Here is a 24,045-nt window from a genome sequence, read left to right as displayed (position 1 = left end):
AGAGTTAGTGGCCGGTGTATTGGTAGCGACGAGTCGTCGCCAGGAACTGGAGGTGCGAGAGCGCACTCCATTTATTTCTTCCCGCCGGAGTATAGCTCCGGCACCCTCGTATCACGCCGTAAAAGGCCGGGACCCTTCTTTCTGAGGGCCTGCGAGGTATATTTTGTGTGTGAGAGCGTGCTAGCCTTTGCTCGTGGCTAGTGACGCTGAGTCTTCCGTTGGTCGACTAGCGGAAGTTCGGTACACAGGGGAAACATCAACCCGGTGTAAGGGAAAGTTCCTGGGCCTTCAGGTTCTAACCCTAACAAGCCCATTGAGTCTTCGGTGACTCGGTGGGTGTTGTTGGTGGGGAAAGTGTGCCATATATAATTTAGCGCGTGTTCCTACACGACAACTGGTGCCGCGACCCGGTATTGGTGTGACCTTCTGTGTTTCGTGCTACTGCAGGTCGATCGACTTTAAGAGCAACCAAGAAGAAGAACAAGAACAAGAAAAAGAAGAAAAAAGACGAAGAAAGAAGAAAATGGCTAAAGGATCACGTTCAGCGGTACCAGCAACTCCAATGAAGACTGGCGGAACGCGTGGCGACGACTCGACTGCGGCCCTGATCACGCCGCACCTCGACTCGATTGCTGAGCGGACCGTCAGCTTCGACGACTCGATGACTGGATCCGACGCCAAGGACGAAGACATGGATGATGACTACGACGACTACCTGGAGGAGAAGGCGCCTGCGCCAGCGGTGGTGACACCCGAGACTCCGGAAGATGCAGTGCTGTCTGCGGGACGCAGCGCGGGCACGCGTTCGTTGTCGCGAAACCTCGCGGTTGAGCTTGACGATGACGCGCGCTCCGTGACGCGCAACCTCGCGGACGAACTGGACGATGTGGATGGCCCAGGGCCAGCGTATGACGACTTGGAAGACATTGAAGACGCCACCGACGACTCGAGGTCACCGGTCCTGACGACTCAAGTGACCGAGCAAACCTCCGGCAACCGGTCGCCACTCAACGGTGACACGCCGGCAGCCATCAAGGTTCTCGGTCGCCTCTACGGAGAAATGAAGAAGAGGGACTGGGGTGAGCTATTCAAGCCAACGATGACTCGTCAAGCGGTCTGGGCCGATTTGTGTCACGAGTTGACTCGCCCAGTGAGTTCCGTGACAATCGAAGAAGTGGTGAAGGAAACCGAGCGATTTCTGAAAGCATTGGGGCTTCGGTCTCTGGAGCACCCTTCGCCGTCGACTCTGGAGTGCTGGGTGCCGACCGAAGCGGGCGCGGAGCTCTGGAAATGGAAGAAGCGACTCCGCACATGAACTCGTTCACTCTGGACGACTCGCGGAAGACTTGTGCGACCCGCGAAGTGGTCAACCCGGCTAGCGTACCGCTGCGACGACTCCAAAGAGGGCAATCCGCGAAATCCCCAGCAGAAAACCCACCGGAGGGGTGTTTAGCGCGTCAGGGGAGCGATCCCCGTACTTTCAAGACTCCCACCTGGTGACTCCACCAACTACGGGCAACTCAGACCGCGCTGGACGCACCACCGATGACTCAAAATCGGCCAGGAGCACGAAAAGCAGTTCAGGACGGAGCAAGCGCCGCCGCTACCAGCCCACCGACGACTCGTCGGACGAAGAAGCGGACTTTACCGGTGATGGAGAGGCGCAGACGAACGAATACCTGCGTCATATCCATGAAGTGACCGAATTCGAGTTGCTGAACGCAACCCCAAGGATCGAAGTGGCAACACATCGATCACTGGGGCAGATTAAAGCATTCTCGGGCACCAGGAACAAGAGCGAGAACTCGATGCAATGGCTTCGCGCCTTTGTCTGCGAGATGAAAGGGACTCGAGCATCACCCAATGAATGGTGCATGCCTTTCGAGTTGATTCTTCGGGACGGCGCTCTACATTGGTACCGACAACTGCCCAAGAGGACAAGCGAACATGGAGCCTTCTAAGCGAAGCCTTCATCAAATACTATTGCTCCCAGTTCAGCCAGTCAGCGGAGACTCGCTACTACTCAGCCAAGCGCGAAGACAATGAACATGTTTGCGACTACCTAAACCGGCTCAATGGCTATGCCAGGAACGCCGGAATCCGGTTTGAGTGCAACGGCCGCAAAGCACGCGACCACGTCAAGCGGTTCCTCGAGACCTGCGGCGACCGGGGACTCGAACGGCGTTTGTGCCATCTGCGTATCGCGGATATCCATGAGTTGGAGGAAATGATCCAAGCGATATTGAAGATTGACGAGCGCATTTCGTCCCGCCAGTCGTCGCTGTCTCACTCCCGAGCTCGTGATGCATCTCGACAACGTGATGACAGGCGTCGCGACGACTCGCGCCACCACGAACGCTCGGAAGACACTCACCGACGTGATGACCGCCGCCGCGACGACTCGCGAGATGCCTACAACCGTCGTGACCGACGCGAACGAGGTTATGAGCGCCGTCGCTACGACTCACGTAACATGCCTCGGGTGAGCCTAGCGGAAGCATCTGTCGCCGACATAATCGCCGAACTTCATGGACGGAACATGCGGGACGCTCGGAGCGAGCTGCAGCAACAACGCCACAGATATGATGGTGACAGCAACAGCGAAGATGGAAGTGAACACGGCAGCGACGGCTCACGACGTTGCGGCGAAGACTGGGGTGATAGCTATTCGTCAGACGGAAGCGACCACGACCTTGCGGCAGCCAATGACAACGAACGACGAGTCGCCGCTGAAGGCACGTACGCCCGGTCCGCCAACCGACAACCCTGGGGTGACTCAGCGGGGCGCAGCCAAGGCCGGGACAATCGGCTCCAGAACCGCGGTCACCGCGACGAGAAACCTCGCCAGTATGGGCCGTGTGCAGCCTGCGGGGGACTCTATCACTCGGCGCACTACTGCCGACGTCGGTGCAAGCTGTGCAAACAAGTGCACGACGCCGGAAAATGTGAAGTGTTCCAAGAAATCACCAAGATCATCAAGTCCAAGGTGGACAAGAAAGACCTCACACCCGAGCTCCAAGAACTCCTGTTTTCGGACCATTTAAACTAGGGAGCCCGCCAACTACGACTGGGTTGGTCCCAATCGGGCTGCCACAGTTAGCCGAGCCTGCGATTGAAGCGGAGTGTATCTACGCTTTCGTGGGCAAGAGCGAATGGACGAAAAATGAGCAAGGCAACGATGTGATAACGACGGTGTTTGAAGAGGAGAGAGGCAGAAGCCTCGGTGAAGGTGTTACAAGTGGAGAAGATGACGATGAAGTGATTGGAGATACTGACGATGAATCGCTGATAAGTGCAGTGCACGGAGACATGCCCCGACGACTCGCTACTGCAGTACGATTATTACCCGGCGAGCGTATGGGATGGTGGTCGGTGCAGAAGTCGGACAAGAAAGCGCGTGTTGAGACCCTGCTGAAGTGGGAGGCTGAACGCTATCAACAGTGGTTAGTCAAACCACAACCGATAGTGGATCGACCGAGCTACCCCACGCCCAGGGGCATCCTACGACGTCCAGAAGCGGTCGCTAAGGGGCAAGAAGGCGGAAATGTCGATGCCGACGACGGAAGTGACAACCCCGATGACTCGCCGGTGGAAGACGACTCGGAATCAGCAGTGCAAGAGCACTACCGGAACCTCCTTGCCACCGCCGACGACTCAGCGGTGGTGACCGACGCCGAAAAAGATGTTGCCATATCTTCGGAAGCACTTGAGGAAGACTCGAGTACTAGTGAGTCGACGGCGCATGGTGGCGAGGAAGTACAGAAGGCAAACGGAGCGCCGGGACATGCCTCGATGACTCAAACGATACCTGCCCGTGCCCCCGATGACTCATTGGCGGTACCCGAACAGACATTTATCGCGACGATGTGTGACAAGCCCAATGTTCCCGACTCTGTTTTTATGTATACGGAGGCTCTCGCCACTATGCCGACGACTCACGCACAAGCTGAGGTGAAAAAGAAGCAGACCAGACCTCGCAGCAAGCCACCGAAGGCAAAGCCACCGTGGCCGACGACTCAAAACAACAAGTCGTCCGCCCACTGGTTGATTTACTCATACAAAGAACAAGAACACCGCGTTCCAGAAGCTCTCATCGTACCAGGCAACCGCATCTGGCAGTACATGAAGCGGGGCAAATCACTGCCCACCAAGAGACACGGGCATCCACACAACCATATGTTCCCAGCCGTGACCAAGTTCAAACGCGAGCTCAAGTCATCAGGTCACGACTTTCAATTGAAGCGGACGTGCAATTATGACATTCAACTAACGTCCCGAGCCGCTCCAAGCGTCGCCGAAGACTCGCGACTTGGATTTGATGTTGGGCGTGATGCAATTGATGACTCAAGCTCTCTTTCTCGAGTATGGGTGCCTAAAATCGTTTTGGACGACCGATCCTGGAGCCACTAGCGGTCAGCACCCGCAAATGGTCCTGATTGTTGAAGCGGAATAGGTGACGAAGACTCGTCGCCACCATGACCTGTACTTGGGGCAATGCAGCCCAAGCCACAGACGAAGATGACTACTGCAGTATTGCATGACTACATGGAGACTGAACGCGGCCAATTTGGATGGAAATCACAAAACCGATGGATTATTACAGACTACGACAGCCTGAAGACGACACTGATGGCAGCGATTACTTTTACAAGCTGCCCCGGGAGTTCGCAGGCGGCTCCCGACGACTCGGATGCTGGAACCAACACGATGTTCACGGGTTCAACAAACTCATCCGCGTAATCAGCAGGTGTCAATCAAGTGATCAGCATATGCTTCTGGATAACCAGCTGGGTGACCAGAGACAGTTCGAGCGGTCACTGGGTGTCACGTTGTCAGCGTCAGCTGGAGCTCGCGGCTCTGAGCCTTCAAGACGTGCAATCGGCTAGTAGGGCACGTGCACCCTCAGATTCACCAAGCAACAGAAGGAACTGAAGCTGCTCCGGAGTCGGTGCGGTGTTAGGTGCCATGGCGCTGTAGCAGAAAACCGCACCGATGACTCAGCTGCCGATGACTCAGCTGCCGAAGACTCAGTAGCCGATGACCCTGGCTGCGGCGTGACTTTGCGAGTCGTCGGGAGTGGTCGCTGCAGTTTTAGTACAAGCTGCTGCACCGACAGCAGGGATTCTCGAAGACACACCTGCTTTGCGGATGCCTACTGTGGCATATTCATGTGCCACCAAGTCAGAGATGGGTACATTCGTTGAGCCAAGGCAGGTAAAACTCGCGAGACCTGTACGAGAGCGCTGGACACCACGAGCGTTGAAGTAGACACAAGGAACACCACGACGCTCTCCAGACATTAGTTCACAGCGGACTGAGCAGCGCGCGAAGAACCGACCATGGCACAAGAGCACCCCGACGCTCACCAGCACGCGGCTCGAGTCGCGGTGGGGGCAGTTGTGGTATCGGGAAATGAAGCCGAAGCCAAAACCCAAAGGCGGGACGAGGGGCGAAGAAGACTCGAGGCGCCGGCGCTAACTGGCAAGTCACGACCCATCGCCAGTCATTGGACTAAACTCCCCGATCGCTGATTGGCCTAAATAGGCCGGTGATGATGACTCGTCGACGGTCCCAAGTCAAGAACGGGCGGTTGCAGCTCGCTAAGTACGGTGCGAACCTACTGGCAAGATCCGAACCTATGAGTCATCGGCGCCTGTCCCCAGTCGTCGGTGGCGTTTCAGCGGCCGTTTGAGTCGTCGGTAACGCCGCCACGTCGCAGAGAAAGCGCCGAAGAGTCATGAGTTACAACTGGCAGTCCAAAACGGACGCGTTTATACTTGATATTTGTATTGATCGATAGGAAACTTAAGAGAAGACAAGATAAGCCTTCGGGCAACAATAACAGAACAGCTTTTCCTCCCAACCACGCAAGGGCGACACCGGTGCCTGCAGTGAACGACCTGCAGCTCAAGGTAAACCTGGTAGGTAGGATTATGACTGTCGGTGGGCACATCTACTAGTGTAGCGTGTGTTCATCCCTGGCAGGGCCAAGAGTTAGTGGCCGGTGTATTGGTAGCGACGAGTCGTCGCCAGGAACTGGAGGTGCGAGAGCGCACTCCATTTATTTCTTCCCGCCGGAGTATAGCTCCGGCACCCTCGTATCACGCCGTAAAAGGCCGGGACCCTTCTTTCTGAGGGCCTGCGAGGTATATTTTGTGTGTGAGAGCGTGCTAGCCTTTGCTCGTGGCTAGTGACGCTGAGTCTTCCGTTGGTCGACTAGCGGAAGTTCGGTACACAGGGGAAACATCAACCCGGTGTAAGGGAAAGTTCCTGGGCCTTCAGGTTCTAACCCTAACAAGCCCATTGAGTCTTCGGTGACTCGGTGGGTGTTGTTGGTGGGGAAAGTGTGCCATATATAATTTAGCGCGTGTTCCTACACGACAACACCAATGGAGGTAGGAAGATTGGAGTTAGGAGTCGGGAACGCATCGTTTAGCTTGCAGTTGTATCTTTGGAGGGGATTGTTAGAGCGGTTGACCACAGCTCGCTAAATGCCGTGAATGTTCCGCAAATCTGGAGAAAACATCTCGCGCCACGTCTGGCGAAAATACGACCCGAAGTCGACCCGTTTCGACTGTGAGTACTGGGATTCTTTCTCGTCGCGATGCTTATTGAACTAGGTGGTGACGAAGTCGATCCCGTGGGATCGATACGGACATGGGGAAGCACGATCAGCGCATCGAGATAACCGCGCTGCAACCTACCAAATATCTCTTCCTTCGGAATCCGAAGCTTGTTCATCTTGTGTCGAACCGCTTGCTTGAAAAGAAATAGACACCCGACGATGTCGGCTTCCGGGAACTGGTCGCACACCGCATTGATGAGACCACACTCGAAGCCGCACGAGATGGTGCCCACGTCCATGGTCACCCCCGTCGCAGCTCGAACACAGTGGAGCGTGTCCCAGTGCGTCCACTCGCTCGTATACGTGTAGGGCGTACATGTATGACACGAAACACTTGGAGCTGCGATCCTGACCATACACTGGTAAAAGGACTTGGCACGCCGCAGTGGAATGTTCCATCAATGTAGATGGCCGTCTGGTTATAATACAGCAGTCGGATCAACACATGATGTCCCCAACCAAGTATGTGCTGGACCTCGCTAGTATCTACATATGTGTAGTGAAACTGGAAGAATGCGTCATCACCGTCCTCGGCCATTGAGAGCAGTGGTACTTCAACGTGCCCGTAAATGGTGGAGCCGAAGTGGAGGTTTCGTGTACGGTACACACGACTGATAACTGCTCACGGGTGAGGCGGCGGATCATCTCGACGTCGTGAACGCCTCTCTCACCAACTCCCAAATCTTGCTTGGCACCAACGTAACGTTCTTCAAAGCGAGCTCATCCACGTAAATGGGTTACCACTAGCCAACCACTACGTTGGTCATCGATCTTGCAGTATGTACTTGATTTCTTGGTCTTTCAATGCACGCGAAGGCAAGTACGGCGCCTACCTCGTACAGTATAAAGTTAGTTATAAAAGGCGCACTTATTATCACTGGTTCTTTTGATATCATCCCGAGTAATATCAAGAGATATTATTCATCTAAATAGTATATAAGTACTATACACTATTGCTCAGAGTTCTATTTTTCAGGTCTTGTGCGAGTTTGACTGACCGGCACCAGACCAGCCAAATACACATACCCGACCTGATACCAAACCAGACCCGCAAAAGACCCGTTTAATAATTTTCCACGGGTCGTCGGGCACCCAAACAAGTCGCCCGAGTTATCACCTCTTGACGGGCGCCGGATATATTATAAAGCTTTGGAAAGAGTGCACTTCCATATCGGGTGAATCATTTGCATTATCCCGGAGAAAACGCGATCCACGTCGATTCTAGCCGGAGAGCAAACCACGAACGCGACGCTATCCAGCGCCGCTAGCAGAGTGAATAGCTCCAACGCCTCTCGAATGAGCTGAAGTCGACTTCGGTCTGTCCGAACATTTTCGTCTGCTGGGGACGTCACGACGGACTTGCACTTGATCATGTAAAGTGGTTCGGGAGACGTCGGCCGGTTCTGAAATAAAACCCCCTCACGATCGAACTCAGGGAGTGAAGTCCGCTGAGTGCCAGACAAGATCGTAACGCCGCAGTCCACGGCTGCAGAAATCCCACATCCACGGCATTCGACAGAAGAGGAGGAGGATTCGGATCGAGGCTCGACTTCGTTCACCGACGAGCGGCAGCGCCACCTCCCATCGGAAACAGCAGTAGTGGTGACTATGGAGGGGGAGGAATACTGTGACTACAAACGGTTTTCGTCTCCGACTTGAGGAGACACGTCACGCCACAGGGAAGGCATCGCGACCCAAGCAGCTGAATGAACAGATAAAGCAGTTCTTACCATCCACAGCGATAGCCGCAATACTGTCGCCATGGTTGCGACTCGAGATCAAGCTTTGACTCGGCGTCATCTTGCGGCGCTCTCGACGTCCAATAAGAAGAGTGAGAGGCAGCATGGCGCGTGCAGCAGTGCCTATGAGCTGTACGACACGGAAATCTATTGGCTTGGTGCACGAGGCACAAGCTGTAAGCGGGCGAAGGCACACGCTCGCAACTGCATGAACGCCGGATCTGAACAAGGACACAAGAAGAACAGAAGGAGCGAAGTTAGTTAAGGTCCTAAAACTTGTTTGCTTTGTTTTTCATCATTACTGAACTTTCCCCCGTGGAAACACCCCGGGTTTTGCGACCAAGCTAGCTTTGCGCTCTCGGAAGCGTGAGTTTCTTGATCTCGGAAGGCTGAAGCTAAATCAAACTAAGTGTGCCTTTTATCTCCATGAGGCGCTCTGGTGTGGGCGTGTGGTGTCAGGTGAAGGCGTGAGGCATTGTCCCGTTCATATCGAAGATCCGATGAGCCTCCCACCGCCTACGTCAGGCAGTAAATTGCAACAGTTCAGTTGTGCACTGAACTGGATGCGCCGTTCGTTACCCGCTTACAACAAACTTGTTCATCCTCTGGTGTTGCAGAAGGATGAAGTATAAAGCGTGTCAGTGGAGGTAAGAAAAAATATGGTGAAGAAAATTCTGTTAAGTGAGGTCGGCTAGATCCAAGAACAGATCGGTTGTTTTGAGCGTTGCAAGTCTGCGTTAGGGAACGCTTTGCAGTTATTGTTAATTCTGTCCAAAATTTCCAATGTCTTGCGTGTGGAAATGTGTGCCATCCAGGATGGATGGCGGGTTTTCCAAACGGCAAGACATCGGAAATTTTGGACAGAATTGACAATAACTGCAAAGCGTTCCCTCAGCACAGTCAACGCAAGATGGAGGAAGCGGTAACACGGCAGCACGCGCACCCCAGCACTGTCTACCACTGCCTCTACGCGCACCTCAAGCTCGGCTATACCAGAAACCATCTCGCCCACGTCTTTAATAAGACCGAGCACACGATCGGCAACTGGCTGCAAACCTACAATAAGACCGGAGTGTTCCAGCGTGCTCGGACCACCCGAGAAAGGAAGTACACGAACCAGCGGCGCATCTGGCTGTTTAACTACTACCAACACCATCAACTCTCCTACTTAGATGAAGCTCTGGACGCCTTCAGACGAGCTCACGGCACCGAGATCTCCAAGACCTCAGTGTGGCGCATTATCCACTCGTTTGGTCTGACGTGGAAGGTGTTGGAGCGCAGGGCGATTCACATCAAGGAGCTAGACGTCTTCCGTTTCGTGGAAGAGCTCGTGCAGGTGAAGCTGTAACGGGTGCTGCCGGAGCTCGTAGCTCTGGAGACCGCTGCTGCCGAAGCGCTGCTGCAGTCACTTGTAGTGGTCGTGCTCCTTGAATACGGGTGTCTGTTTGCGATGGAGATGTGCGTGGATCCACTGTGGGCTGCGAGGTCGACGGATAGCTGCCTGGTGTCGGAGTGCGGCTTCGCAACGGGTACGGCGAGACACGCGTACGACTGGGCTGGCGAGGCGACCTCCGTGGCGTGGCCACCATGATGCAATTCCGGAACCGCAAAGCTGCAACCCCCAACTTGCAATAGGAAAGACTCTAATCACGCATAAATATCATTCCTTATGATAGGTTGACGATTGGCGGATCGGTTTCGCTGGATCGATTCACCAATCGCTCTCGGAAATTTTGAATCGAACGCACAATAGAACATTCTGACCCAGGAAAAAGGCTGTGTGTGTTCGCCGATGCAAGCGAAGACCACTGGGGTGCTGCGGTGGCGCAGATACCGCAAGATCAGCAGCTAAAGCCTCGCAACGATCAGAATCATGAGCTTTTAATGATGCTGAGCGGCACGTTTTTAGGATCGGCTAAGCGGAGTGCTATAATGGAAAAGGAAGCATTCGCAATAGGCGAGATGTGACGTCCAGCAGACTACCTGTTGCATCGCGCAGATGGCTTCGCACGTTTCACAGATCACCGGAATTTCCGCTACATTTTTGATCCTCACGGTGATTCGAACACAGTGCCTAAGTAGTCGGAGGGAGCATGCTTCCTTTGCCACGAAACAGAGCTTCAAAGATTTGAATTCCCTGACGCGGAGAGTGGTGGGGTGGGGGTGGGGGGGCAGACACAAGATCGCAGCAGAAATTTAGATCTTGCACTCGCAAAATCTACGGCCGAAGCTGGTACTGCCAAGCACCAACCAGTATCGCGACACTTTGCGGTTCGAGCACGCAGGCAGAGCGACGAAAAGTCAACAGAGGAAAATATTAGCCTGGGTGGGAGCTTGCTACGGACAGACGTGTGGACACCAAGACCTGGCGATGATGATTTTCGCGCCGACGCTAATTTTAATAAAACCACGGACGACATGCCGTACTCGATTAGTCGATGGTGTTTTGATGGTACCACCAATCGACACCTTGTAGGGGACAGGAGCTGCTTCGTCGAATACAAGGATCTGGAGGGGGACCAAAAGAAATTGATCCGGAGCTGCCATGGATGGACACAAGCTGAAAAAATCGGAACGGTTGAGCTGTGGTTCGAAGTCCGGGGTAGATTAGTATCTCTTCAGCTGGAGGGTGTATACTACGCTGAGAGACACGAAAACCTTATTTTGCAGTCGAAGCTGGAAGACCAGGGCTTCAAAATTCACTATGATTCGGATTGACACATTTACTCAGTGGAAAATAATGGTATGTGTAACGGGGTTACACACACAAGTGACAACAGTCACTTGTGCATGACAATTGTCACTTATGGTTTAACAGATAAATATCTGTTAAAGGTTTTAGATACTTCCTCACATTGGTGTAAAGCACACCAATGGATACATTGAAGTGTATTCGGCATCAGGTCGCGTACGGTACTTCGATGGTATCAGCAGTTCAAACGTGACGGCCACGTGATAACATGTAAGCGATTAAAGAAGACGAGACAGCCCCCTCACGTCCAGCGATTCGTTGCAAACTATGTGAAGGTCCACCCATGCTTTTACATGGAAGAGTTGCAGACTGCTCTTCGTCAGAGGTTTGGAGCTGGTACCAGCGGCTTCAGCGCGTCGGCTTTGGTGCGTTTACTCATATTCGATTTGGGACTCTCCAGGAAAGTACTGGATCGTAGGGCTCGTGAGGTTGTCCCTCGCGAGATCGAGGACTTCCTGGCGAAGATGAAGTGCTGGTACAAGTACCCGGAGCAGCTCGTCTTCGTGGACGAGACGTCGAAGAACGGCCTCGATAGTATGAGGCGCTACGCCTGGTCGGCCCGAGGTTCACGTGCTGTAGTGCGCGTCCCGTTCTCCCGAGGGAAGCGCGTCAACATTCTAGCTGCGTGTGATGTCAGCGGCTTTCTTTTGTGGAACTGTACTCGCGTCACGTACACGCGAGTGGAGTTCCACCGAGCTTTTATGCGGGAGGTGGTGCCGAAGTTAAACCCCTGGCCGTTGCCTAGATCCATCGTTGTGATTGACAACGCGCGTATTCACATGTACGGAGAGCTGGAGGCTGCTGTCCATGCTTGTGGTGCTGTTCTGTTGTATCTGCCTCCGTACTGCCCACAGTTTAATCCTATCGAGATCATGTTTGGGTAGTTGAAGAGATGGTTGGCTCGACATGCAAACCTCGCCTTCCCAATGCACCCAGAACTGGTGCTGGAAGTAACGATGCATGCCTGTGTGAAGAGCGACGACGTTGGTGTGAATCTGTTTCGCCACTGCAGCTACGGAGATTGCGGTGTGGAAGACGCGGTGTTCACCCGCGAGCTGGAGATTCATGGAGGCCGCGGGGAGGGCGGAAGGTGAAGAGTAGGTGGGGTGGGCGGGAGGCAATCTCCGAGCGGGGCGAGGGAGCAAAGCTGTAAAACCGAGTAAAAACGTTAGAAAAAGTTACTGTGTCTCTTGTTTTCCTAGTCCTCCTGGTGGTCTACGTCTTCTATGTCCTCCTCGGATTCCGGTGGCGGGACAAACGCTGAGAAGATTCCGCTGCCCATTGCGTTGTGGCTTGGCAGGCCGAGTATGGCGCGTAGGCCCTGAACGTTAAACGTAAGTTGTGGCTCGGTCGAGCCGTTGATGCGGACAGGAATGGTTTGGTACACGGCCTCGTCACGGTCCGCGGGAGGGTTGGCAGCTCCCACGGCATCCAGGTGTTGCATCTGCCGAAACGTTGCAGTCTCGGGAACAGCAACGGTAGTCCCTGCTGGCTGACGCGCTTGAGTCATCTCCCAGTGCGTACGAGTGATGACACCAACTTGAACGTCGAGCCGCTCTGCAAGGAACTCGTCGACGTCTTCCTCAGTCTGTTGAATACGATTACGTGTTGTACGTCGCCGCGTTATGTCGCCTGTCTGATTTTCCCTGACAGCAAATGAGAATAGCTCCAAGCAGAGCGGCCTTGTGTCCGTGCGACGCCGCTGAAAGTTGGATCGGACCGTGGCCACAACGGCAGTCCAATTTGACTCAGTTAAAGCCACCCAGCCCTGCTGAGTGGCGCCTTGACTTGGCTTTGCGTAGAGATTAGTATCAGGGCGAAACGTTCTAATATCGAAAGCAGCTAGCGCGGCTACGATGCGCTCTTCCGCTCTCGCGTAGAGGTCATCAAGGCTCGAAGCGAAACTCCGCGTCCTCGACACGGACGCTGGTTTTGCTAGTCCTGTTGATTCCTCCTATTTTGACTGATGTCTTGGCTAGTGTTTGCATAGCCGCTTGCTCGGTGGATTTATTTGTGTGGACTTCCTCGGAATGCCGAGGTTGGAGCTGACATTTCAGCCTATTTAGAGACCAAATCGATTCCGACTCTAAAATAGCTTTGACGCGATGCTGCATAAGACCGATTATAATTAGGGGTACCTAATTCTAAATAAGGGATGGATCGAAATAAATAAGGGTTCCCGTCTCTAATTAAGGCACTAAATCAGCCGATTTACCTATCCGATTAGACATTCTGAGTGCTTTTCACAATACATAGATGATAAACAGTTTTAGGATGAAGATCAATTTAGAAACAATACAGTTCTCAGTTTTACCTAATCTAGCTACTTGGTGTCTTTATTTGTTTTATATTCTACTTGTGGATTCAAGTATAATAAATTCAAATTATTAATAAACTCCTACGCTTCCTCATACACGTAGCACAACGTGTAAGCGAAAGTAGTGAGCCAAAGTAGGCCCACTACACCTGGTAGCACTTTGTAGTCCGTCCCATGACCGACTACGTGACGTTCGTACAGGGTGTACGAACGCGGAGCCGAGAACCCCATGAGCACGGAGGTGCCCATGGAGAGCTCCAACACGCCTGCAACGCATGTTGCACGCGCGGACTGTCCCCACCTGTCGGACCCAGAGTGGGAGGCCCTCCAACGACTGTCAACAGTCATTGGGGAGGCGGCGATAGCTACGATGCTGCGTACGCCATCGCCGACAGAGCAACATGGTGTTGCTCTGGGGTTCATCATGAAGGAGCAGCGCGATGCTGCTTCCTCAGTGACGGCGTCGTCAGGGACGACACCGCGTGCTCAACCATTAAAGTTGAGCGTGAGCAATTATGTAGGAAGAGAGGGCGAGCCTCTCCTCCGATGGCTTGTCGAGCTCGACACAGCCATAGCGGCTCGACGCATCGTCGACCCGTTGTCAAAGGTTGCGTTCGCCATGTCATGTCTTGGCGGACGAGCGAGGAGTTGGTCGTACGGACGCCGACTCTCAGATCCTACGTGCTTTAGCACGTACGAGATATTCAAGGAAGAGCTCAGACAAGCGTTTGAGCCCCCGCAAAATGAGTTCCAGTCGAGGGCGGAATTCCTCGACCTGCAGCAGGGTAAGCATGACGTCCATGCTTACGCGCAGCGTGCACGATATTTGGTATCAAATATCGTGACTAATCCGATAGACGAGGCGGCTAAAGTCGTCACGTTCATGAAGGACTGAGAGATGGGCCTGTGCAGACCTATCTCTTCCGAGAGTACCCGAGTACTCTCGAAGCTGCAATCACCCTTGCAATGCAAGAAGAGTTTAGCCTGCGGCAGGTTAAACTGCATGCAAACGTGCCGAGGCCGCAACCGCGTCCGGTAGTGAGCACGGGAGGTCCGGAACCAATGGACCTCTCGAATGCAACGACTGCTGGCCACCAGCAGCACGGAAGTAATGTGCGATGCTTCCGCTGCGGAAGGATTGGTCACTGTGCCAGAGAGTGCACGGCTCCCGTGCACTACAATGGTGGCCGTCGTGGCGATGCCGGGCATCGCCGCGGACAAACAAAAACGTGAACATCCAGTAGGCGCGGGGCGCCCTACTGGTAATGCAGTCACGCGTGCCGACATTGGGCACGCGACACTGAGGACTGCAGCCCCCAGTGAGACTAGCTCTTGCTGTAAGAAACAAGATGACAGGCCGAACCTGGTCATCTTGAAGGTAACGTCGAAGAGAGCGAGCAACTCTCTTCGCGCTCTGGTAGATTCGGGCGCGTCGAACAACTTTGTTCGACTACGAAGCCTGCCGAGTCTTGACTTCGAGGAGGTAAAGGTACCTCGAAGTCTTCTGGAAGTTCGATTGGCAACAGGTGCCATCGTGAAGACCGAGAAGCGCGTCGTGAACGTGCGCTTCTCGTACAAACAACAAGTGTTTGTCGAACACTTTATCGTCCTGGACCTGGACGATAAGTTCGACGTTGTTATGGGCATGCCGTGGCTTGCACGGCATGATCCGGTAATTGACTGGAAGAAGCGCACGCTCGTGCGCTTCGGTCGCGACTACGGAACAGAGAGCGATGGCCCTGTTACCGCAGCGCACGCACCGGCAGGTGCGCGCGACTCGCCAGTTGAGACAGCGCTTAACGCTGCTGTCCCGGAGTGCCCAAGGGGTGCGCGAGGGCGCGCACAAGTGAAACCCACGTCGGCAATGCTGCCGACGTCGGAAGATGAGGATGTGTCGGTTCCGGGAACCAACACTCGCGTTCAAGTACGCATGGGACAGTCCCTGACCCGAAGAGGTCAGGTCGACAACGACGCGTCGGCTCCGGGAGCCGACGCACCCCCGGTCATGAGGGACTCCGCCAATGAATGGCGTCGAGGTGACAAAGGCGTGTCAACTCCGGGAGTTGACGCTGCAAACAGTGCGGACGGTTGCAAACGTCCCGCACTGACGCAATTTGCATGCTGTCATGCAGCCGGGCTGCACGACGAAGCGCCATGAGATCAAGCCGGGCTTGATATCGCGCGCTCGCAGACAGGGTCTGCCGGCGAAGAAACACATTTGTGGCGATGCGGGCTCCAAAATCAGGGAATAGCCTCGCGGCTAGACCTCGATCTCAGACCACTCAACTCAGAATCTGAGATTAGATCTCAGATCCCAAGCTGGGTGAGGCGTGTGTTCCTCACTCTTGCAATCTCTTGACTTGGTTCTTCCTAAGGCTACGCTGTGGGCCCAGACTTGCGTCGGCCACACCAGCTGCCTCCGAACTCGACAGTTCCCAGATGCCCCCAGACGAAGCTTGCTCCTTGCTTGGAAGGCCTTTGTACGCACGTGCTGTGTCCGCTGTACCCCGTTTTCTTGAATATAAACACGTTCACTCCACACACACTTAGTCCACTTCTCTTCTCAGGCCCTTGGACTCTGGGCCTTAACAGCCTCCTCCTTGTTCAGCGACTCCGTCTTCGAGTCGCTTCCAGTCACGACACTTCCTCGGGCGGCTCAGACTGAGAGCCGCACAACGGTCTTCACTCGCCCCTCAGACCAGAGTGGCCCCGAGAGTTGGCTCGGTCTGAGCCCGCCTTGATCCAGGGGTCTCGCTCTGTACCCTGGGACTTCCGCGCACCACGCCTTGATGTAGGCGACACAGCGAAGCTGGGAACCACTATCCCAGGTCCCTGTGAAGTAACACGCCCGTTGGCGCAAGACGAACTCCGCGGCTTGCGGTCTTCGGGGCAAAACAAACTCTGATTATTATCATGCACATGCACATACAAAGGGCCTATCAAGTAAGGGTGCAAACATCTCCTGGGTACACCTTGAACAAGGGTGAGACACCCACTAAGCTACTGGCTTGGCGGCGCCCGTGAATGCGCGTCGGCCCTTCCATTGGCCTGTCTGTGTCAGTCATCACTTGATTACACTGATTACACCTGGGTGCAAATCAGTGATATCCTGATTACGCCAGGATCTTGTGGCCGGGATTGGGCGGACTTGGTCTGTCATCACCTGATTACACTGACTACTCTGGGTACAAATCAGGTGTAATCCGGATGACGCCAAGATCCTGTGGCTCCCGTTGGCCCAGATCCATAGGCGACTGGTCAGGCCGAATCTTGTGTGCCTGACACCAGGGGCCGAAAAGCCACAACGGGACCCTCCAAGCGGCAACCGCCAACTTCAAAGAGCAACTACCGCAGCTCCCAGACCGGCAATGTAGCCATCGCTTGTGTACCCACTTCATATGTGAGACCGCGAAGCCGCACTTCAGGCCCTGCAGGCACGCCGTAGGCTTTTAGTCACGTCCCAGGCTCGGAGCGTCAGCTGTCTTTCACCAGTTGCCACTTATCCTCACGAACATCGTGCATCCAGACACCAACTTGCGCCCACAATCACCGTGTCTCAGTTTTGGCACAAGTTGAGGGACTGCTGGGCTGAAAACCTGAGCTGGGGGCAAAAATACGATGTTGATTCCATACCCCGGCTGCCCAACCGATTTGACATGTCTCAATTCTGGCTCGAATTCTGGGGCTCTGAGGCGGGGAATCTGAGCTGGGGGCAAAATTACGATGTTGACTCCATATCTCAGCTTTGGCACCCCAGAGCCGAGATGAAATCAGACGCCGCACGCCACGCCCTCTTCCCAGACCCCAGACTGCACATCTCAGGGTCTGGTCCACAGGCAAACCTCAGACCGAACTCCAAATCACAAAGTCTCAGACTTTTGCCATCACTCTCAAGTCTCAGAACTCCGGGCATTCCAAACTGTGAGGTCACCAATCTGAGACCTGGGGTCTGAGACTTAGGCAACCATGGGGCTTCAAATCACAGACCCAGAAGGCCAGGGCTCAGCTCTCCGCCCAGAGTCCGATTCAAGGCCTGGAACCTCAGATCTGTGGCCTCTAGAGCGATTCTCAGACCTCAGACTCCAGACCGAATTCAAATCTCAGACCTGGGGATCTGGGGTCGCCGCAACTCGACGTTCTCAGAGCTCAGTTTCCAGATGTAGCCAGCACAACTTGAAGTATGTACAAAAACCAGACTTGGGTCAAGAAATATCCACGTTTCAAGTGACATGTGGCCGGTATGTGGTAGGGTTTGGGCTTCTGACTGATAGGTCCTGGCCTAGAATTGGCTCGGACCTCGTCACACATTACCGTGCAGCCGGGCTGCACGAAGGAAAATGCGGTCAAGCCGGGCTTGATACCGCGCGCCCGCGGACAGGGTCCGCCGGCGAACAACTGTCCATGGCCGGGCCTGGACCAGAAGAACAACTGTACGGAGCCCGGCTCCGCACAACAAGAAGACGGCGCATGCGGAGAACGCTGCGCAAGTCTCGGTCCGGGACCGAGACGCAACAAGAACAGTCTGCTGGGTAGACTGAGGCGGTGACGCCGGATGTCGAGACGCTAAGCGTCTTGACGCGCACCGATACTGGATTCCAGTATCGTGAGATGGAACTCGCTAATCCTCCGACGACGGCATCGGAGTTGACTTCGCTTCCAGTCATGAGCTGGAAGCGCTTCACGCGACTTGCACGATGGACGCATCGGGCAGGTCTGCGTTCTTTCGAACAGCGAAAGAACGAAGAGCGAGAGCGAAGAGCTGAGACAGCTCTTCATGGGAAGTACCACTGAGAGTGAAGACACTCTCAGTGCGAAGACGAAGCGAGAGCGCTTCGAGGAACAAGGTTGGGACTCGCTGAAGTCGAGTCCCTATTACGAATTGTTGAAGGAGTACAAAGACGTACTCCCGGAGGAGATTCCTGCGGAGCTTCCGCAGGATAAGGGCATTCAGCACGAGATTGATCTCGTGCCGGGCACGAAGTACTGTGTCACGCGGCAGTGGCCACTGCCGCGAGAGCAAGTCAAGGCGATCGACGACTTCTTTGAAAGTCGTCGCAAAGCAGGACAAGTGCGGGAATCAAAGTCCCCGCACAGTGCTCCGACGTTCTGTGTCAAAACGCCACAGGGCGGATGGCGCACCGTTCATGCCTACAACAAGCTGAACGGTGCGACGGTACCGGCGCAGACGCCGATACCACGAAAAGATGTTATCATCGATTCGATGGCCGGGAGCACCGTTTACAGTGCTCTCGACTTGCGAGATGGATTCTATCAGATCCTAATGCGTGAGAGCGATATCCCTCTCACGGCAGTGAGCACGCCAAGCGGCATGCTCCGGGAATGGCTAGTAATGCCACAGGGGCTTAAGAATGCCCCTGCGACTTTCAACAGGTGCGTGACGCACTTGTTGCGCTCGGTGCGCGACTTCGCACCGAGCTACTTCGATGATGTGTTCATCCACAGCCGGGCTGTGGACGGGAAGACCGACGTAGGGATGCACAGGGTGCATCTCCGGAAGCTACTTGAGCTTATGCGAAAGCATAAGCTCTACGCGAACCTGAAGAAGTGTATCTTCGGGGCGAGCGAGATACCCGTCCTCGGGTGTCTCGTAGGGAAGAATGGTGTTCGCCCTGACCCGGAAAAGGTCAGAGTGATCAATGAATGGCCAACGCCTTCAAGTGTCAAGGAACTGAAGCAGTTCCTTGGCTTGGCCACGTACTTGTGCAAGTACGTGGAGGACTATGCGGGCAAGATCCGCCCGCTGTCACAACTTCTTAAGAAGGAAGCTGTGTGGAATTGGACACCCGATTGCCAAAAGGCATTCGATGCAGCCAAGCGGGGCTTGACTGAGGTGCCGATCTTGGCAGTGGCTGTCCAAGATCGTCCATTTTACGTCGTATGTGACGCATCCGACTTCGCGATCGGATGCGCGTTGATGCAGCACGATCACGAGGGCCGTGATCGTGTCGTCTACTACCAATCGCGTCAGCCGAAGCCAGCTGAGCGCAACTATCCGGTGCATGACAAGGAACTCCTTGCCATGAAGTACGCACTCGCAAAGTTCCGAGTGTATCTACTTGGAAGTAGACCATTTGTGGTCTACACCGACCATGCATCACTGCACACCGCAGTGAAGTCGCCACACATATCACAAAGAATGGCGAGATGGCTCTCATTCTTTGCAGAATATAACTTCCGGGTCGAATACAAACCCGGAAGATTGAATGCAGTGGCCGACGCGTTGTCACGTCGGCCGGACTACGCAGAAGCTGTTGACGTCAATGCCATTGACGCCATGCGATCGAGCAAACCCACATCGTCTCTGTTGGACGATGTGAAGGCCGCGTACGCGCACAACGCGGACACGAGGCTCTTGCTGGCCTATGGCACAGCGCCTTCGGACAAGTCTCGTCAGAAGTTGCCAAAACACCTTCGAGCGCGTGCACACCGCTTTCGAGTGCACGACGGATTACTGCTTTATAATGCAGTCGACGACAACGCGGACCGCGTTGTCGTGTCAAATGACCATGACCTGCGCCTCAGGATCATGTGCGAGTGTCACGATGCCCCATCTGCGGGACATCTCGGACGTGAGAAGACTTACGTCCTTCTCACGCGCGACTTCTATTGGCACCACCAGTATAAGTGGGTGCGCAAGTACATCCGTGCTTGCGAGGTATGCCAACGCGTGAAGCCTGCGCCATTCGCGCAGGCTCCGTTACAATCACTACCGACTCCGTCGGAGTGTTGGAAGTCCATGTCTTTGGACTTCATCTTTGGTCTCCCCCCGGACAGCGGAGGGAATACCGGTGTTGTGGTCTTCGTCGACCGCTTCAGCAAGATGGTACATCTTGCTGCGGTGCCGGCAGAGGTGACCGCGAAGCAGACGGCCCGTCTGTTCGTCGACATGTTGTTCAAACACCATGGCATGCCGACCGACATTGTGTCGGACCGAGACCCACGCTTCACAGCGAACCTGTGGCAAGAAGTGTTTACACTTCTTGGGAGCCAGCTTTCAATGTCGACTGCGGACCATCCGCAGACGGACGGCCAAACCGAGCGCGTGAATCGCGTGCTCGTCGATATGTTGAAGAGCTACGCTCACTCGTTCCAATACTGGAGCGAGTGCTTATCGATGGCAGAGTTCGCCATCAACAACTCGGTGCATGCCTCGACCGGGCATACACCGTTCTACGTGAATGCTATGCGGCATCTCCGTCTACCGAGTTTACTCGGAGTGGTGGCTCCCACTTTAAGTGGGGGAGGATCTACGACTGCAACACAGCAGTCGCAAAAAGCCGCTGATACCTGCACAGTGTCAGCCGCGACAACAAGGAACAAGACAACCAGGTCTGCGCGGGGCGTAGACCTTGGCAGGAAGAACCAAGGTCAGCGCAGTGCGCTGACCCCCAGAACAAGGAAAATGAGTCTGTGCTCTGCACAGACTCCACAAGGAACAAGGACCATGGGTCTGCGCAGGGCGCAGACACCGCGAAGAACCACGCAGAGGCCGGGCCTCCTGCGGAATGGGAGCTGAACGAGTTCAGCTCGGATGCAATCACCTTCATCACCAAAAGACAAGCCGTAATTCGGTTTGTCCAAGATGCAATAGCAGCTTCTGTTGACCAACAGAAGCTGAACGCAGACAATGTGGGCAGAGGCAACACAAATGAATTCAAAGTTAGTTCATTGATTTTGTTATCTACTCAAAACCTGCCTAAACATGCAGTTTCGGATTTCTTAGCAAGCAAGCTTGCTCCGCGCTTCATCGGACCAATCACGGTGATGGCACGCCACGGTAACGCATACACGCTAGACATACCGTCTAGCATGCGGCTCCATCCGACATTTTATGTCGGGCGGTTAAAGCCATACCTCCAGCACGAGCCAAGTGGCTCGTCTGACCCGAAGAGACAGACTCGGCAGGGGAAACCCTCCTCTCCAGCGCGTAGTCGCGCTGGAGCAGTTAATACAGTCGGACCTACAGCCCGACCGGCACGTTCAAGGCGGTCTGGGAGACCGCCACAGCCGGGACACGAAAGTACAGAGCGGCAACCGCCGCGCTCTGAAGGTACTCCACGACCGTCACCTGGTCGTGGAGCAACACGAGATGATGGTCAACACGGCGTTGACCATCGGGGCGTGTTTCCACCACCTCCGCCACCGCTGCGAGACGCACGCGGAGAAATTCGCCGGATCGTCCAGCGAATTGTTGATCATAGGAAAACAATCCGAGGTCCGGATTGTTTTCGCATTCGCTGGAGAGGTTTCCCTCCCCAACACGACACGTGGTAACCACGGAACGTCCTGATGGAAGACGTTCCGGACATGGTGAAGGAGTACGAAACCCAACACGCACTACCAGCAAGAAGGTAGTGCGAGCGCTGTAGTAATCTACAATTCCTGACGACTCGCGTGCTAGATAATTAGCACGGAGGTCATTGAAGCTTTCAGGTATACACATAGTATACCTGTTTTGGTCGCGGTTGCTAATACGCACCGCCACCTGGACGGACAGTGCGCACGACGCACGGACACCAGCCTCCACCGCAACAGCGTGGAGTTGCTAATACTTGCCTCACTTTGAGAAAGACTCGAAGTGCTTTGGCGCTGGCTTACCCGATCACGGTAAGCAACAGAAATTCGCTTAGAGATGTCGACGCACAGACGCGGTCGACATCGAATAATCGCACACAGACACTGTGTTGTCTGTCCCCGTGGTAGCGGCGCACCTCGCGCTACCGCGCATGGTGCTCAGCAACAGAGAGTTTACACTCTGTTGCAATGGCAGTCTTCAGCTTGGTCGTGTTCATTGCGGATGAGCACGGAAATCCCCAGCACAAACAATTGACAAGCAGTCAATATTAATTGACGTGTCGAGACCGATACGTCTAAGCTTTACGGGGGGATGGTGTAACGAGGTTACACACACAAGTGACAACAGTCACTTGTGCATGACATTTGTCACTTATGGTTTCTGTAACGGGGTTACACGTACAAGTGGCTGCAAGCCACTTGTGAATTTAACAGATAGGTTATCTGTTCAACGTTTTGGATACTTCCTCACATTGGTGTAAGACACACCGATGGATACATTGAAGTGGACCACCACAGTGAGTGGTCCACACATACCCAAAGATCCTATTGGTAGAAAGCAGCATCTTTCTACCAATCAGAGACATGCATATTAGCGGGGCTCTGACAGCCAGCCGCTGCCAACCCTTTCATAGATGATAAGCAGATTTTAGAGGAAGATCAATTTACAAACAATACAGTTCTCATTTTACCTTAAACTAGCTACTTGGAGTCTTGTCTAAGTTACTTATATTTGTGTACTCAAATATAATTAACCTAAGTAATTACTAAGTACTTACGCTTCCTCATACACGTTGCGCAACGTGTAAGCTAAAGTAGTGAGTCAAGTTAGACCCACTACACCTGGTAGCACTTTGTAGTCCGTCCAACGACCGACTGCTTGACGTTCGTACGCGGTGTACGAACGCGGAGCCGAGAACCACATGAGCACGGAGGTGCCCATGGAGAGCTCCAACACGCCTGCAACGCATGTTGCACGCGCTGACTGCCCCCACCTGTCTGACCCAGAGTGGGAAGCCCTCCAACGACTGTCAACAGTCATTGGGGAGGCGGCGATAGCTACGATGCTGCGTACGCCATCGCCGACAGAGCAACATGGTGTTACTCTAGGATTCATCATGAAGGAGCAGCGTGATGCTGCTTCCTCAGCGACGGCGTCGTCAGGGACGACACCGCGTACTCAATCATTAAAGTTGAGCGTAAGCAATTACGTGGGAAGAGAGGGCGAGCCTCTCCTCCGATGTCTTGTCGAACTCGACACAGCCATAGCGGCTCGACGCATCGTCGACCCGCTGTCGAAGGTCGCGTTCGCCATGTCCTGCCTTGGCGGACGCGCAAGGAGTTGGGCGTATGGACGCCGACTCTCCGATCCTACGTGCTTCAGCACGTACGAGATATTCAAGGAAGAGCTCAAACAAGCGTTTGAGCCCCCGCAAAACGAGTTCCGGTCGAGGGCGGAGTTCCTCGACCTACAGCAGGGTAAGCATGACGTCCATGCTTACGCGCAGCGCGCACGATATTTGGTATCAAATATCGTGACTAATCCGATTGACGAGGCGACCAAGGTCGTCACGTTCATGAAGGGGCTTAGAGATGGGCCTGTGAAGACCTATCTCTTCCGAGAGTACCCGAGTACTCTCGAAGCTGCGATTACTCTTGCCATGCAAGAAGAGTTTAGCCTGCGGCAGGCTAAACTGCATGCAAACGTGCCGAGGCCGCAACCGCGTCCGGTAGTGAGCACGGGAGGTCCGGAACCAATGGACCTCTCGAATGCAACGACTGCTGGCCACCAGCAGCACGGAAGTAATGTGCGATGCTTCCGCTGCGGAAGGATTGGTCACTGTGCCAGAGAGTGCACGGCTCCCGTGCACTACAATGGTGGCCGTCGTGGCGATGCTAGGCATCGCCGCGGACCAACAAAAAACGCGAACATCCAGTAGGCGCGGGGCGCCCTACTGGTAATGCAGTCGCGCGTGCCGACATCGGGCACGCGACACTAAGGACTGCAGCCCCCAGT

General features: G+C 54.4%; 3 protein-coding genes across 3 annotated transcripts; 2 read left to right on the top strand and 1 right to left on the bottom strand.

The window, feature by feature from the left end:
• Positions 1 to 9,274: 9,274 nt before the first annotated feature.
• Positions 9,275 to 9,712, top strand: IUM83_07451 (Choline/Carnitine O-acyltransferase; the record flags this gene model as incomplete). The annotated part of the gene is made up of 1 exon (XM_067931749.1): positions 9,275 to 9,712. One exon carries the CDS (start codon positions 9,275 to 9,277, stop codon positions 9,710 to 9,712), a length of 438 nt encoding a protein of 145 aa, XP_067798924.1.
• Positions 9,713 to 11,409: 1,697 nt separating this feature from the next.
• IUM83_07450 (putative transposase) lies at positions 11,410 to 12,000 on the top strand (the record flags this gene model as incomplete). The annotated part of the gene is made up of 1 exon (XM_067931748.1): positions 11,410 to 12,000. One exon carries the CDS (start codon positions 11,410 to 11,412, stop codon positions 11,998 to 12,000), a length of 591 nt encoding a protein of 196 aa, XP_067798923.1.
• Positions 12,001 to 12,314: 314 nt separating this feature from the next.
• On the bottom strand, positions 12,315 to 12,560 carry IUM83_07449 (uncharacterized protein; the record flags this gene model as incomplete). Its single annotated transcript, XM_067931747.1, has 1 exon — positions 12,315 to 12,560. One exon carries the CDS (start codon positions 12,558 to 12,560, stop codon positions 12,315 to 12,317), a length of 246 nt encoding a protein of 81 aa, XP_067799054.1.
• Positions 12,561 to 24,045: the final 11,485 nt, after the last annotated feature.

This window comes from Phytophthora cinnamomi (genome assembly GCF_018691715.1).
Source record: "Phytophthora cinnamomi strain GKB4 chromosome Unknown Contig6, whole genome shotgun sequence".
In the NCBI taxonomy this organism is placed as follows: Eukaryota; Oomycota; class Peronosporomycetes; order Peronosporales; family Peronosporaceae; genus Phytophthora; species Phytophthora cinnamomi.
The sequence above is the reverse complement of the archived record's forward strand: the minus strand, read 5'-3'. Positions and strand labels throughout refer to the sequence as shown.